This window comes from Stenella coeruleoalba (genome assembly GCF_951394435.1).
Source record: "Stenella coeruleoalba genome assembly, chromosome: 16".
Taxonomy (NCBI): domain Eukaryota; kingdom Metazoa; phylum Chordata; class Mammalia; order Artiodactyla; family Delphinidae; genus Stenella; species Stenella coeruleoalba.
The window spans coordinates 50,540,483-50,557,912 of NC_137162.1; the positions used below are offsets into that span (position 1 = coordinate 50,540,483).

Consider the following 17,430-nt stretch of genomic DNA (forward strand, 5'->3'; position numbering starts at 1 on the left):
TACTGTAGTAAATATTTGTCAAAACACCAACTATCTCAATAATCATACACTTATTTCATTCATAAGAACTTCCAAAAATAACTCTTCTGTATCAAAAAACTTATAAATGGCACAAGAGAGTTAAATAATGGCCTATGGAGGAAAGGAGAATTCTGCTAGGGGAAACTCTAGTGAAACATTTTCTCCATTACATTTTTGATTGATATAGTTCATGAAAGAAGCCTCGCTTTGCCGCCTTCTTTTTTTAAATAAATTTATTTATTTAATTTATTTATTTTTGGCTGCGTTGGGTCTTCGTTGCTGTGCGCGGGCTTTCTCTAGTTGCAGCGAGCGGGGGCCACTCTTCGTCGAGGTGCACAGGCTTCTCATTGCGGTGGCTTCTCTTGTTGCGGAGCATGGGCTCTAGGCACACGGGCTCAGTAGTTGTGGCTTGCGGGCTCTAGAGCACAGGCTCAGTAGCTGTGGTGCACGGGCTTAGTTGCTCAGCGGTATGTGGGATCTTCCCGGACCAGGGCTCGAACTCATGTCCCCTGAATTGGCAGGCGGATTCTTAACCACTGCACCACCAGGGAAGCCCTGCCTTCCTTTTTTTAGTGATTCCTCTGAGAGGGAATGCAAGAAACTAAATCTGAGGGGGCAAACTGCTTTCATAATCTCAAGTGTAAACCACGAATAGGCTTTTCTGATATAAAAGTTAAAGCCTGAAGAGATAAGAAAGGCAAGCATTTATTCCTTTAAACATTTCAATAAATTTGCAAAAATATTCAGCAACTATGCACATATTGTTTGTATACTTAAAATGCAACAATTTTCCTGCTTCGAATATTATTTTCCTGAGTGTTTTAAGGATATTTTGTTCTACTAGACGATTCAAAAGTAAGACTTACACACACACATAATATATGTAACAGGAATTCTCCACATGATTAGCACTGTGGACTCTCCTAACAGTGTCAAATAATGAGAAGCCAAACATGATCACATCCACGTCGTAAGGAGAGCCTGGAGAATCACCTATGTCTTTGTTTTCTGCTCAGTGCTTCTGATAAGTTCAGCAGATGTACAGCCATGACTTGTTTCCAAACATCCAGACCCCCTCACTGGCTCACCACAACGACACAAGCGCTAAGTTCTAAGTATTCAAAGAAAGACTGCAGGTGTCGCTTTACTTCTCTCTGGTCCCTTTACCAAACCCCTACATCACTTATGACATTACTTGCTAATATTCTGCAATCCAAAATGAAAAATGCAGGTATACAAGTTTGCTAAATTTCACTTAACCAAATAAATTTAAAAATAGATAAAATACTTAAATTTCTGCAACACAAAACTTGGTTTTCATATTCATTAGAACATTTTAGAATTACTCAAACACAAGAATTGAAAATGTGTGTGCTATTTGGAAGAGAACTACTGAATTTATTCTCCAGAAGAAAAAGCAGACCTGAAGCATCACATTACTGGAACACCTGAAACATGTTGACAAGTTCTTATCTTCTAAACTTCAACGAAAGCTGCTTGCACAAACTATTTAAAGAATATCTGCCCCTATTAAACAAGCCAGATGTGTTAAGGAAGTCAGAAGCTGAGTCACTTCATTTCTTTCTGTTGCCTCCAGTTGCTAGAATACTGGCAATTCGCATAAATATGTTTAATGTATCCATGTAGATTCCCAGCATCCTAGAAAAGAAATTATGCCTGTTAAATATGATGTAATTCTTGTAACAATGACAAAAACTATTTCGTAATGTAGGAGAGAAGAAAGCGCAACACTGATTATTTGTCCCAGGTATATGAAATGGAAATTTTAAAAAAGACGCCAACTAAGGAAGTCCTAGACTAGAAAACTATCAAGATTTTTCTTTTGGCAGATTAATCTTTTAAGTGTTAAAGGGCAGTTTTAAAAATCATTATATTCTCTGACACTCTACTATGAGTACAGTATCTTGCTTTAAAAAAAAAAGAAATGGGTGATAGACACTGAAATAATCAAAATAAAAACCAAAGAAACACCTTCACAAAAATGTGTCAGACACAAGTCTGGCATTTAAAAATATAACACACTCCCTTCAATGCCTCCCCTGATTACCCCCAAAAAACCTGCCACAAATCTGTGAGCATTATAGCAATGTTTAAAAAAATCATTACATTAAGTTTTAAAGAAATAAAAATAAATTACTTTAAAAAATGTGATAGACACCATGAAACTCAAGGAAATTACTTAAATAAAATAACCTACTTTGGTGGAGAGGCCAAGGAAAGGAAAAAGCATTATTGTACAACACAACATCAGCTACAGTTGAATATCTCCATAATGGAATTTTCAACTTTTAATAAAAAATTAAAAATTGAAGTGTTTCCAATTTTTAATAAAATAGGCTTTTCTATTAAAAATTTCAATTATGTACACTTTCCAAAAATAACACTTGACTAATACATCTTTTCTTCAGTTTTAAAGTCTGTTAAATATAAATTACACAAACACACACGCAAAATTAATTGACCAACAAAAGCACTATAAGGCTAATTAACAAAATAGGTAAAATACTCTGAATCAATTGAATATATACCTAATTATTACACTTAGTTGCAATATAATCAAATGTTCTGTGTATACATAGCTTACTAAGGAAAGAGAACAGACCAAATAATAACAGAAATAAAATAGTAAAATTCAACAAAGTCATTGTTGCAGGTTGAACTCAAAAGATATGTTCAAGTCCTAATCTGTGGTACCTGTGAATGTGACATTACTTGGGAATAGGGTCTTTGCGATTATAATTAAGATGTGAGTTAAGAGGAGGTAATACTGGAGAAGGGTGAGCCTTAATTCAATATGGCATCATTATAAGAGACAGAGATACAGGGAGAATATCATATGAGGACAGGAGTAAAGATTAGAGTGATATATCTACAAGCCAAGGAATGCCAAGGATGGCTGGCCATGACAAGAAGCTAGGAGAGAGGCATGGAGGAGATTCTCCCCTAGGGCCCTCAGAAGGTACCAACCCTGATGATACCTTGATTTCAGACTTCTGGACTCTGGAACTATGAGAGAATAAATTTCTGTTGTTTTAAATCAGCCAGTTTATATAATTTGTTATAGCAGTCCTTGGAAACCAACACAGTCATAAAACAAAATAGGCCAAAGCAACACAAATGTCCTTATGCAACAAAGAAAAGACATTAAAGGCTACTTACGAATTGATGGGATCATATTTTTGAACTCCATACACTGGTACTACTTCTGCACGCTTGATTACTTTCTGTGTATCATACAGAAGAAACATGCTGAAAAGAACTAATCCACCATAAATTGCTACCGAGTACAGCGTGGCGCCAGCCACAGTGGTAGGTGGAAGAAACATAGATCCTGAAATCAAAATGGGGAAAAAAAGTTTTTCTGGGAAAAAGGATTTTTCTGTAACTGGATTTACAATCAGCATCACTTAAAAAAGTTTTCTTCTTTGGCATGTTGCACAGATAGGGAAACATCCGAGTATGTGCTCTAATTTTACATACATTCAGTTCAAAACCCATTATACTCATTCTTGCAATGGGTCACTTGCCCACATTATAGGAAAGTTCCTGCATCAGAGCAATTTTCATGTTCTCCAGACCAACTTTCCCATTTTACATGTATTTGGTAAAACCAATAATAATGGTTTGCCATGATGCCAAACGAGCAAATCCAGTCAAATTAGCATATATGTTTTAACCAACTTTTAAAAATGACACTTACTAAATTCTCTCCATTAGGATACCTGAGTATGTCAGATGATTTTAGGACATCATGAACCAAGAACCAAGCGTCAAAGCACAGTGGCTTACCTAGTGAGGACACAAAGACGACACCCAGGCCCACGCCCAGGGGTGCTCCCATGTTCAAAAACTTCTCACTGGGTGCACACATGGCCACAGTGGAGAGGCCTCCCACAACACCAGCTGTGTACCATGCGGCTCTGATGAGAAGAGGCCCCCCTAATATCGTCAGAGGAGCCACCACTGCACCCATCACACCTGGAGAAAGAGCAAGCAGCAGTTAAATATTTACTAAACAACAACCAAAAGGAAAATGCTTCTTCTAACATGCCATCTGAACATATTGTAGCTTATAGTTAAACAATATGATTACAAAAAGTCTTCTCCTTATTTAGGTGACACTATCCCCAAACCCCACAACTAAAACTTGTACCTACCTAAATTCTAAATCACAACTAACACGATTCCTAGTCAATCAGTCAAAACTCACACAAGTAAAAACACTAATCTAGAGTTTTAGTAACTAAGTCAAATTCAGTGTAGTTCATTATTTGGATCTGAGTCTACCAATAGTCTTTATAACAATATTCACATTTGGAAGAACTGAGATGAAAGGCTTAAAATAAATGAAGGTCAAATCTACTGTGCTGAAAGAGAACACAGTAAAAGGAAAGAATAAGTATATGATGCTAATCTTAAAGTAGGAACTTCACAGACAGATGCTGCTGTTACCTTGTGTAATAGGGAATGTAATCACAGCTGGAAAAAGCAATTTTAGTTGTTAGATATTTATAAACATGTCCACCCAAAGGATAGTAACAATAATTTCATTAGCAAAGGTAAATAGAAATCTTTTATTTAAAAAAAACAGATCTCAGATAAGGCATTCTTTCCGTATTGAGTAGAACAAGCTATACCCTTTTCTTTTTTTTTTTTTTGGCAGTACCATGTGACTTGTGGGATCTTCGTTCCCCAACCAAGGATTGAACCTGGGTCCCCTACAGTGGAAGCATAGAGTCCTAACCACTAGACAGCCAGAGAATTCTCAACTATACCCTTTTCTTAAACATTAAATGTGCATAGTTGAACTCATGGAATAAGCACAGAGCTACCTTCACACTGAAATTTTAATACCAGTGTGTCTCTTGAGACTAACATTTCTAGATCAAGTAATAGGGCATATTTTATCACATGATGATGAAAAATTAAAAAATTTTTTGCTCTAGGAAAGACATTGGATAGAAATTCGTCTGTATGACATTTCTATCAGAATTCCTATCAGTTTTGCAACTGACAGCAAAATTTTAAGAAAAACTTTCAAGGAGATTATTGAGATTTTTTCCAATGATACTGATAGAAATCTTAAATGGCAATAGATGTTTGCTGCTTAAGGACAAATCAATTACAAAACTAAAAAGAATAGCTCAACATTATTATTGTGAATGAAAACTGCCCTTCAGGAAATTAGTACATCCACTGGGGAAAACAAGTATGAAGGTTCCTCAAAAAATAAACACAACTATCATATGATCCAGCAATCTCAATTCTGGGTTTATAAGCAAAGGAACTGAAATCAGGATATGAAAACAACCCAAGTGTTTGTCAATGGATGGATGGATAAAGAAGATGCGGTATATATAAACAATGGAATATTATTCAGACTCAAAAAAGAATGAAATGTTGCACTTCTTGACAATACAGATGGATCTTGAGGGCATTATGCTAAGTGAAATAAGTCGGACAGAGAAAGACAAATATCGTATGATCTCACTTATACGTGGAATCTAAAAAAGTCAAACAGAGAAACACAGAGCATAGTGGTGGTTACTACGGGCTGGGGAGAGACGAAAATGCGGAGATACCTGTCAAGGGGTACAAGCTTCCAGTTATGATTAACAAGTTTGAGGACGTAATGTACATCATGATTACAGCTAATAATACCACATCATAAATGCTGCTAAGAGAGTAGATCTTCAATGTTCTCATCATAAAAAAGATACGGTAAATACGAAATGAAGGTTAATGCTATGGTAGTAATCATTTTGTAATATATAAATGTGTCAAATCAACATGTTGTATGCCTTAAACTTATACAATATCATGTATCAGTTATATCTCAATAAAGCAGGGGAAAAACACAGAAGAGACTAGCTTTCAGCGAGCGTTTCAGTAATTCTTGCACAATATCACTTAGGCCTGATTGAGACCACAGCTGTGTCCACAAGGTATTAAACATCTGTATGAAAAATGAAAATAGAATGCATTGGGATGTTTATCCTGGGTCAAAACCTGGCTTTGATGTCTCTTTGACTCTGTGAGTGGTTGCCCTTAGGTCATCCACTTTGGATTAAAGGGGTCTGAAACTCCATCATGCCAGTGAATGAAGAATTAGACAGAGAGTTGGACTTTAAGAAATAACATTGGGGGCTTCCCTGGTGGCGCAGTGGTTAAGAATCCACCTGCCAGTGCAGGAGACATGGGTTCGAGCCCTGGTCCAGGAAGATCCCACATGCCGCGGAGCAACTAAGCCTGTGCGCCACAACTGCTGAGCCTGCGCTCTAGAAGCCACAAGCCACAACTACTGAGCCTGCGTGCCACAACTACTGAAGCCCATGTGCCTAGAGCCCATGCTCCGCAACAAGAGAAGCCACTGCAATGAGAAGCCCGCACACCACAACGAAGAGCAGCCCCCACTTATCGCAACTAGGGAAAAGCCTGCGCATAGCAACGAAGGCCCAATGCAGCCAAAAATAAACAAATAAATAATAAATTTATGGAAAAAAAAGAAAAGAAAAAAAGAAATAACATTGGGGGTGTCAGTCTTGACTTTGGCACTTCCTGCTGTGTGACTTCACCCAGCCTCAGCTTCCTCATCCATGAACATATGGACAGGCTAATGCCTGCACACACAGCTTCCCAAGATGTTTATGAAGAATAAAGCAAATTCTGAAAACAAATTAAAAAAAGAAAAAAATGGCATTCATACTGCGCAAGAAAGGGTTAACACAGCAGACCTAAGCCTACCTTTACCGAGACCTGCTTGTAAGGTTAGTCCTTGGCTGGCATCTGAGAACTTGGCACTGGAACCATTCTCTAACCTTAGGGTTAGACTATTTATGCAAAAAATGAGTTATGCTGAATGCCTGCTTTCCTTCTGGGAGTCTGGATTTTGGTAGTTGCTAGGAGGGTCCCTAAATGGTCAGCCCCCAATAAAAACCTTGGGTGCTGAGTCTCTAATGGGCTTCCCTGGGCAGAAACATTGTACATGTTACTGCACATTTCGCATTCTTGCCGTGTGCCCTCAAAGGGGGGAGACAGCACTGAAAGCCTGTGTGTGGATTTCTCCACACTCTAGACTTTGCCTGTATCTTTCTCCCTTTCTGATCCTGTTGTGTATCCTTTCACTGTAATAAACCTTAGCTCTGAGTGTAACTATATGCTGAGTCCTGTGACTCCATCTAACAAATTGCTGAATGAATGGGTGGCCTTGGGGACTGCGCTCCAACACACATAAGACACCCAGAACTGGGTTTCCCTGGTGGCGCAGTGGTTGAGAGTCCGCCTGCCAATGCAGGGGACACGGGTTTGTGCCCCGGTCTGGGAAGATCCCACATGCCGCGGAGCAGCTGGGCCCGTGAGCCATGGCCGCTGAGCCTGCGCGTCCGGAGCCTGTGCTCCGCAACGGGAGAGGCAACAGTGAGAGGCCTGCGTACCACAAAAAAAAAAAAAACCAAAAAACCCCCCCCAAAAACCACCCAGAACTTAAGTAATTTATATGTTACAATAATATCAGATAAGAAGAGGTTTTCTAAGCAACACAGGTAGAAAGGCTTACTTATTCCAGCTCGAATTAAAACTACATAGCTACTTTAATTCAACAAGTGGATCTACTATTTATCAGAGATAAAATGACACTGAACCTGTTTATTCAAGGAAACAGTGTCTAAAATGGGAAACAGGTGTAGAACTCTATTTACTGGCTAAGACGTTGAATAATCCTTGAATATTTATATGGCACTAAGAGATATTAAATTTTATAGCAAATGCACACACTACGTTTTAAGTATTTTTTTTCTTAAAAGCAGGTTACTGGTATTAGAAGAAAATATTGGGACCATCGCCCTCCCAACCACAAAAGTTCTGTCTTGTAAAGGTCCATGGAAAATATCTATGGTTGAATTACCTAAGACCTAATGGAAGAGAGGCTTGAAAACCAAGGCTGGGAAGTCATGCTCTCTCACATTCACCAAAACAAAGCCAGCACATGAAGAATACAAATGATATATTTCACACTGGAAATTCATCATACTGGGTACCCCAAAACTAATTTCCATTTATTAACCCACGTTAAAAACATTTCAGTCTGTCTCCCTGGAATTTTCATGGAAATGCTTATAAAATTTCTCTTGGCTTGTGGTAAAGATCATGCATCTAGAGCATTTTTGTTTCTGCATCTGGTGTTCTTTACTCAACCCAGAGGCACAATACCCTGGGATACTTGCAATGGAAAATACTTCATGTAAACTTTAAAATATTTGTCTTTCCATAATTAGGGAAAATATTACATATACGTAAAGGAATATTAATACTGTTCCACAATACCAGGGTTGGGCAGCCTCTGTCCTGCCCACAGTAACTTTGTGCCAAAAACTATCTACTGACCCAGCTAACCACATCACACACAAAAGTGAATTTCCAAAGATCTTTTTGACTGCTTTCTTCTTCCCAATGCTCCACTGCAAAAACCTCTGCTCCTATTCTTTCACACATCTTACGTCCTCCTTCTCTGGTAGAGACCCCCAGTTTCTTATTTTTCTAAAGATATACAACAAGAACAATTCTCAAGTGATGTGTATCAGATCTGAAATCCTACTGGTATTAGACAAAACACATAAAAGGAAATCTCTGCATATACTAGACTGTCACCAGAGGCAAGTGTAATACTGGGGCTGTCCATGGTCTTAGTATCAGAATCATTAACTTTCCAGAGTGGAGATCTGGCAATAATACTACCAGGAATAAGTGCAGAAAACCGTAAGTATTTAGCAGACATGAGGCTTAATTAAATTGTGTACATATCATTTACGACTGTGAAGAGCCATCAAAAAAGGCAGTGTTTAAGATTGTTTAACAACAATTGTAAAACAGAACATACCAGAATGTAGTAACCAAGCAAGATGCTTTGGGCCTGGGCTCTGGTCATATGATATCGACTGGACCAGCATTCCAGCTCCAATCATGGCTGCAAAGGTTGCACCAATTGTCTGAAAGACATGTATTACTAAGAAAAATTGATCCTTATACAACAACAAAGTAGAAACTCACAGGTTCCAAGTCCAGTTAGTCCCTCCAATAAACCATGTTTAAAAAGATGAAGGGTAATAAACAGAATCCTATATTTTTCTAGCACATTAAAAGGCCTTGTGCTTATTTCAGTTTGGTCAAATTAGCAAGAGCACCCCCTACTATCATACATAAAGTTTTCCAGACAACTTTAAGTCAATGAGTAGAGCTCTGGAAGATAACATCATCTTTAAAAAATTTTATTCTTGTTAGACAAAGGTATAACAAAACCCCTTTAAAAATCCCAGAATAATTATTTTTAATTATATTTATTTTGGTATAGCACAAGTAACATTAAAAAAGTTAGTCATGATACACCAATTAGAATATATATATATATATATCTCACATTGTCTCAAACTCTATATTTGCTAAATGAAAACCTGAAAAAAAGCAGCACATGGAAAAGATGAGAAATAAGATTCTACATTTCTATCCTCCCAATTTTCTGGCTGAATTGGCCCTCATCCCCTTTCTTTGTCTATCTTCGATTTCCATTGTTATACATTTAAATATTCCTTGTGCATAACAAGGAAGAAATGTTTGTAATGAAAGATGATAATCAATCTTCAGGAAATTTAAAGCAGAAATTGCAAACTTGCAGCCCTTGGGCAAGATCAGGCAGCAGATGTTTTGTTTGGCCAACTATTCAAAAAACAATTGAGCGAGAACGCATTTAGTTGGAAGGCTTTCTCTAGATGCCAAAATCCCACGTGACATACCAGGCCTGCCTCACTCATCTGCATTATGACTAACCCATGGGCATCTGAACAGTCAACCTCTGAGGTAAAGTACAGGTAAACATAACAGCTGTTTTTGCTGAGAATGCGAAAGCCTTCACTGGCACGCTGGGTTCTACTTCACCACCTTCCAATGGAGAAACAATTACTAAAAGCTACTTCATCTATCTCTATGCAAAGCATTTTCAGGATATTTAACACAATTATATATTTTTCTTTTAAAGTCCTTCATCATCCAGGTTCATTTTTTGCCTTTTACCTTCCCATACTCTACACTCCAGGTACACTGAACTGGTAGGCTGCAAACATGCCCCAGTTTCACACCTCTTTAATTTTGTTTATTGTGCCTAAAAATACGTCCTTCCTATCTGGTTGACATATTCAAGGATTACCTCTTTGCCTGAAAAGTTTTTCTGGTAGGTACCCTGGCTGTAATAAGCAGTGTCAGATGTCTCTACTCTGTTCCAAAAGCACTTGATACAAACTTTGACATTATCTGTGTGTATGTCTGTCACCTCCCAAAGGCTTCTTCCTCTCTGTAGCACCTGTCTGGCTTTCTAAACTATTTTACTTAAGCAGCCCTAAAGGCAGGTGAGACTGATCTTATGCCCACAAGCACCTGAGAATATGGTGGCCCAAGCACAAAACCTCCTTGAAGTCTTATTTTAGGGGCTAAACTCTTTTGTATATTTTAATCTTTCATGTTTGCTTTATTACAAAAGCATTGCTTTAAATTGTTTACCTCTGATTAAAACTGACATACCTGATGAGAATGCAACAAGTTGATTCTGTGCCTTCAATAACCTCTAGGCTAGGAGATTCATGACACCCATCTGAGAAGCAAGACCCTACTACTGAAGTGTCTAAATGGCTACACAACTGCAAATGGTTCTCCTTTTGGAAAGTACAGAATAGTGGAAACATTACAGATTTGGAAGTCATAGGGATCTGGGTTGCCCATGGGAAGAATCAGTGGGAATGTGCTGTGGGAAGTGTGTGTTATATAAACTTTCCCATCCCCCATTCCCTTCCAGTCTCACACTCGTTGCTCTAGTTTGCATTACCATCATTTTAGACCTTGAAAAGGCACAGCTGGTACACTTGCTTCCTGTCTCTTCCACATTAGTTCTTAAAGCTCAAATACAAATCATACTTTTGCTGTTCTAGTATCTGCAATGGCCTCTAACCGCTTAGGTGCTCTCCTCAGCTCGGCAATCAAACACACCCTTTCTATTTGTGTCTTCTTCACACTCCAGACCTCAAACACTTAAACTTCACTTGAATGGGATTATAAAGTCACTTGTAATGACTACCTCCTCTCCTTTGCCCAAGCTGTTTTTTTTCACAAAACTCGACTACCCTGTCCTCTCCTACTAAAATAAAAAAATGCTAGTAAAACAACAAATGCTCAAGAAACTCTCACTGAATATAAAACCTTATATAGGGTCAAGAAAAGTTCAGAATAGTGCCAGCACTATTCTACTCCTAGTAGTATAGAGTGCTTGGGTTTTTGTGACAGCTATTCTCCACTGACCTCTAAGATGGATTTTTTTTAACATCTTTATTGGAGTATAACTGCTTTACAATGGTGTATTAGTTGCTGCTGTATAACAAAGTGAATCAGCTATATGTATACATATATCCCCATAACTCTTCCCTCTTGCGTCTCCGTCCCACCCTCCCTATCCCACCCCTCTAGGTGGTCACAAAGCACCGAGCTGATCTGATCTCCCTGTGCTATGCGGCTGCTTCCCACTAGCTATCTATTTTACGTTTGGTAGTGTATATATGTCCATGCCACTCTCTCACTTCGTCCCAGCTTACCCTTCCCCCTCCCCGTCCATTCTCTGCGTCTGCGTCTTTATTCCTGTCCTGCCCCTAAGTTCTTCAGAACCATTTTTTTTCTTTTAGATTCCATATGTGTTAGCATACGGTATTTGTTTTCCTCTTTCTGACTCACTCTGTCTGACAGACTCTAGGTCCATCCACCTCACTACAAATAACTCAATTTCGTTTCTTTTTATGGCTAATATTCCACTGTATATATGTGCCACATAAGATGGATTTTCATCGGCTTTATTTTTTAGTAAATTACTACAAAATAGAGCTGTTTGATATCTGCTGCTAGATAAGTAGAATGTTCCTGTAAGTTTAGGTTCCAACATCTTTGCTGCTACTAAAATACATATTCAACAAGGAATAATAGCTGACTTGCCTAAGAAGGTATTTCCTACTTTGTTTCAGCTGCACTAATAATTCATATATTACTTGAACAAAGATCTGTTTAATATAGTAAGGTATTCTTTCCATTTAATCCCCTCCTCCGATAGTTTTCATTTAATCTTTTGCTATTTAGTGGGAAAGGAAAACAAAAACAAGCTAACTTACCACCCAAGAGCCTCTCATCATGAAGTTCATGAGGGCAGGAGTTCTATTCACTGCCAGGGCAGACAAAGCTGTTATGCCGATACTTCCTGCTAAGTACATATAGGTGGTATGAATTCTATCCTTCACATACTGAGGCCAAATTCTGTAAGAAACACAACACAGTTAATTTATAGAATTATGAATGTGAATTTTGGTTGAATCATTTACTAGGTGGGAGATCTTGAGAAATATCACTTTATTGCTCTAAATCTTATTCCAGTATCATGGAAATAATGATGCATGTTGGAGTTACCATAAAAAATTAAGTAATATAAAACATATAAGCCCTTGGCACATATACAAAACAACACATTTGCTTCTTGCTTAAACATATATAACCTTGGTAAAAGATTTTTATTTATTGTTTGAATAAATATATGCCAAGGAAATGAGAGATTCTATTTTTTTTCATGTATATTTCCACATAGTTGGAACACTGGACATAAAATACTCCAAAAGTGGTGAAAGATAAGGATGAGAAGAAAACTGGAACCTTTAAGGCACGAATTGTTTGAGAACAATTTACTTACACGGCTTTTTCAAGAGCTCCAATCTCATTAGACATTCCCAAGCCATAGTAGCACAAAGCTCCAAGACCAACAGCAGCCCCTCCAGCAATAAACCATCTTCCCATCTGATCAACTGAAGAACACAGGAGGAAATGCAAGTTAATACTGCTGGCTTGACTAAAATGATTAGACTTAATTAATCTTTAAGTTCACTCTAACAAAATTTGCGGAGGTGGTGTATCTGTAGATGTAGGGGTACTTCTGTGATGTATGTTATTTTATTCATAAGAGATGTGTGTTCTCGTGACACTCTTAGAAAATAAAGATGAGAAAAACATGTTAACATCACGTTATATTTAATATTGTGTCTAAAGTGCTTTAAACAAAGATGATGCTTTACATGGAGTCAAGAAAAAAATGAACCAAAGAAAAATGTAATTAGTGTTTATGCAGCAGGATCAAGGGAGAGTGTGCTCTTGGTTTTTAGAGTACCGAGAGGAAATAATTTATCAACTCTTAACTGGATGGAGGTATTCACAAAGAGCATCTTGCTCCCTTTAGTCAAAGTTTGTTCCCTAAGAATGTTACTACACTGTTGCTATGATTCATATAGTTTGGTTTCTATGGCCCACTGACCAACAGAAATGCCCTGAGGGATGCCAACTGGGGCTCTCTCCCATTTTAAAATACAGATGGTCCCCAACTTAAGATTTTTAAAAAACAATATGCATTCAAGTAGAAACTGTACTTTGAATTTTTAATTTTGATCTTTTCCTGGGCTACTGTCATGCAGTACGATACTCCCTTGTGATGCTGGGCAGCGGCACCCAGTCAGCGAGTTGATCATGAGGGTAAACAGCCGATACACTTATAACCATTCTGTACTCACCCAACAATTCTATTTTTCACTTTCAGGATTCAATAAATCACAGGAAGGATTCAACACTTAATTATAAAATAGGCTTAGTGTTAGATAATTTTGCCCAACTGTAGGTTAATGTTAAGTATTCTGAACACGCTTAAGGTAGGCTAGGCTAAGCTATGATATTTGGTAAGTTAGGTATATTAAATATATTTTGAACTTCAGGACATCTTCAACTTATGATGGGTTTATCAGGACATAACTCCATTTTAAGTCAGGGAAGATGGGTATTGACCTTTTGCAAGGCTGTTAAGGAGCAGTAGTGTTCTTTGATTTTGGGTAGATTACCAATCTAGATTCTGAACTTGCAAAGCTGAAATCCAAACTGTGAACCAAACTGATGTCATTAGGGTATTACTTCCTGAGAGGCCCTAAATGGGCAGTCAATCAAGATGACCCCTCTTGAACAACTAGCTTTTTATTAACATCTATGTTTTGGTGATTTACTCTTGACCTGAAACATATACAAATATTATGTTTGAAGTAAGATTCTACGTGGCTTCAAATGAACTTCAATAACAGATTATAACTTTCAGATCACGGCACATTACCTAATAATTCTTAAAAAAAAAATGGTGAAAGTAAAATTTTTTTCTGGAAGAAACGTGACTGGGGACCACTGAGCTCAGTGTGAAGTACCAACCTTTTCAGGGTCATCAGATACCTGAGGATGACTGCCCTTATTCTCACAAAATGCACATATGTACAAGTTTGCATATACTTTAAGGAGGCTGTTCATGGACCTTTTTTTAAAACACGAGTTTACTAAAGGCTGGCACCTACTTTTAAATATTTTTTCCAGTGATGGCTCCAACGCTGCCTCCTTGAGTTCTTGGCTAGTTTTCCCACGACGAATTCCAAGTCTTGTCTTGGTGGCATATTCCTGATACACATGGAAACAAAGACACACACCACCCACACCAAAAGAATGTTAACAACAAAATAAAACAGAGAATCTCATCATCCTAGAAAACTCTATAATGTAACTTGGTACTTTCTATGTATGTAAGTCATACATACTTCACTATGAAAGTATGTTAGCCAATCTAAAAAATTAAATGTAGACCCTACTTGTGCTCTATCTTCGAAGTGATTCACTAATTCATTACAACCTAACTTCTTAGTTCAGGTTTCAGAACTGTTTATTTCATAAACTACAAATTTTATTTATATCTCTAGAATTATCATATTTTAAACACTAACTTTTAAAAGATACGCATTCAGTAAGTATTAGCTGCATTTTTTCATCTGGGAAATGGGCTCAATCCTTCCTTTAACACAAAGCCAAAGGGATGGATGACTACTACCTCTATTTTAGCTCTTTTTCAACAGTGGAACAGTTAATTTAAGAGAAAAAAGTTGTCTCTTCTAGCTTCTGTATATTTCCTTATCTACCTCACATTTCAAAATTTATACTCCTAATTTGAATGCTAGAGCAGAAATCTACTACAAAAGGAAATGGGTTTCTCTCTAACTTGACAGATTTTGTTTTACCATTCTCTAAACAAGAGCTGAAATGACATGTTTAGTAACTTATTAATAAGTTATTGGCCAAATCGTAATATTCTTAAGCTTTTGAAAATAGGCTCCACGATCTCTCTGTTGAACCATACAGCTCTCAACCCTTCACAAATTACTCTAAATTCTCTGAATGAGAAATTCTAAGAGCTGTAAGTAAAGGAGAAGTTACAGGAGTTCTTTTTCATATATGATAAAGATGGAACAGAACACTAATAGGGAGAAAGAGCTGATTTGGTACATTTTCACAGCTGTTTCAGTAAATCACTAATGGTAGAATAGGGAGCTTCACAATCTGTCAAAAAAATGGTCCCAGGAGCATACAGAGAGACAGACAATATAAAAATATTCAGATTATCTTTACCCTGCTGGGTGGTAAGAGCCACTGATTTTTCGTGATGGAATTCTTCACAACAGGGGAGGCCCTGGTGAGAGCTGGGTGGAAAACCCTGGAAGGTAGTGTCCGGAGACACACAAGTCTTGCGGCCAGCATGGTGGTGCACCAGGTTTACCAAGCAGATCTGAAATGCTAGTTAGAGACAGAGACAAAAAATCACCCATTAACCAACCCACCGGCTCTAAGAAAGAACCAATCATCTCTTAGGAGAAAAGGTGAAATAAAGTGACCTTTTAAAATGATAATGATGAATACTCTGCTTGTCCCTTGTTAGTTCAAGATATCCATCCCACAGAACTGGTTTGGGATGGACCACCAAAATGGGTTTAAATCCCAATCGGAACAATAACAAGAGGAATGACTTTTATGTGTCCAATACAGAGTGGATTTAATATCAAGAGAATTAAGGGGTGTGTGATGGATTTTATACATGTGGTTTTGTCTGAAGATTTATACCAGCATTCAGTGGGAAAATTTAAAAAAGGGCTAAGAATAACTTCTGAGCAGAGGAAAAATGTCATCCAAGAAGTGATTAACTCTTCAAGGTCATACTACATTGCAAGGTTATAAAACATCGGTGGAAACCAAGCATGCGAAGTATTACTTCCCTTCAAAATATGATGTAAAAATATTCAAAGTATTGAAACCACCTGAGATGTACCTTAAAAATGTAGATTCCTAGGTCTAACTTCGGTCCTAATGATTTAACCTCTTGGAATAAGACACAGTAATATGTATTTTAACTAGCACCCCAAAAGCTAAGAATCTTTGCTTTTAAATACCTATCTGAATGTACTTCCAACTCTGCCACGGGATCTGCGAGGGGTGTGCAAAACTGACCCCTATTCTTTGGAAAAATACCGAATCATTCTAGCACTTTCGTGGCATTACATCATCTCAGCCTAAAGATGCTGTGCCTCTCATACCTCAACACATCTACTGAGGAGCACCAGCTCAGAGAGGCCTCCAGAGTGGGAATTCTACTTCTATCATAGGCTAGAAGTGGCCTCGTGCGAATGTTTGATCCCTGAGACTCAGGTGCCTTAACTACAAAATAGATACTATTACCGACCCCGTACGCTTTCGTGTGCATCGATGAGCTCGGATCACAAGACTCGGATGAGAGCCCGGCAGCAAAAACTCTAGCCTCCCAAAGTCAACGCACTCCACAGCACACCAGCCGCAGGCACCCCCTTATCTACCACAGCGGCGCCTGGGCGGCCCGGCCGCGGGGATGATTCAGCACCTCGCTGCCCAGGGAGAAGCAGGCAGAGACAGCGGGCCCCTGCCCGCCTGCCCCAGGCCCCGAAGTCGCCGTCCCCTCCACCCGGTCACCTGCAGGACGGCCCTGACACGCCGCCAGCCCGTGACGCAGCCCGCAGCGCCGCCGCCTCCAGTCCTCCCCACACACACGCAGCGGCCCAACGGGGCCGGTTGTCAGTAGTACGGTGGATCGCGGTGCCTCACGGCCCGGGGGAGCCTTACCTCAGTCCCTGGTCAACTCAAGCGCGCAGTTCCCCTTCCGGGCCGGCGAAACGCAACGACCACCACCTCTCGCGCCCTCTGCCCACCTCTTACTGCTTGTGAGCGCAGTCTCTTTAGCTCGCTGCGTGACGCAACATCCGGAGAAGTCGCAAACACTACGGACAGCCAATCATGAGCGGAGGCCTAACGGAAGGGCGGGTAGTAGGAAGGAGGGGTTCCTAGTTGTAGGGGCGGGGCCAGTGGAGGATTGTTTGGAGCCTCGCAGTCAACGTCCATCGCGGGTGTGGGCAGAGAAGGCATTTCAGCCATTTTAGCTCTGGGTAGCGG

The 17,430-nt window shown here is 39.0% G+C and overlaps 1 protein-coding gene across 1 annotated transcript; it reads right to left on the reverse strand.

The window, feature by feature from the left end:
- Positions 1–1,398: 1,398 nt before the first annotated feature.
- On the reverse strand, positions 1,399–17,228 carry GHITM (growth hormone inducible transmembrane protein). Its single transcript, XM_079899921.1, has 9 exons — positions 17,104–17,228; positions 15,586–15,750; positions 14,487–14,586; positions 12,803–12,914; positions 12,234–12,375; positions 8,918–9,026; positions 3,832–4,020; positions 3,202–3,373; positions 1,399–1,680 (listed from the first exon to the last, which is right to left on the reverse strand). Exons 2-9 carry the CDS (start codon positions 15,712–15,714, stop codon positions 1,596–1,598), a joined length of 1,038 nt encoding a protein of 345 aa, XP_079756047.1. The 5' UTR covers positions 15,715–15,750; positions 17,104–17,228; the 3' UTR covers positions 1,399–1,595.
- Between the last annotated feature and the right edge of the window lie 202 nt (positions 17,229–17,430).

Bases quoted from the DNA above. Each gene is read 5' to 3' on its own strand.
- GHITM (XM_079899921.1), bottom strand. From the start codon at position 15,714: ATGCTGGCCGCAAGACTTGTGTGTCTCCGGACACTACCTTCCAGGGTT. The intron at 14,587-15,585 runs GTAAAGATAATC...CATGTGTATCAG, and splicing joins GGCTCTTACCACCCAGCAGG to GAATATGCCACCAAGACAAG. The intron at 3,374-3,831 runs GTAAGCCACTGT...TTTTGATTTCAG, and splicing joins CGTCTTTGTGTCCTCACTAG to GATCTATGTTTCTTCCACCT.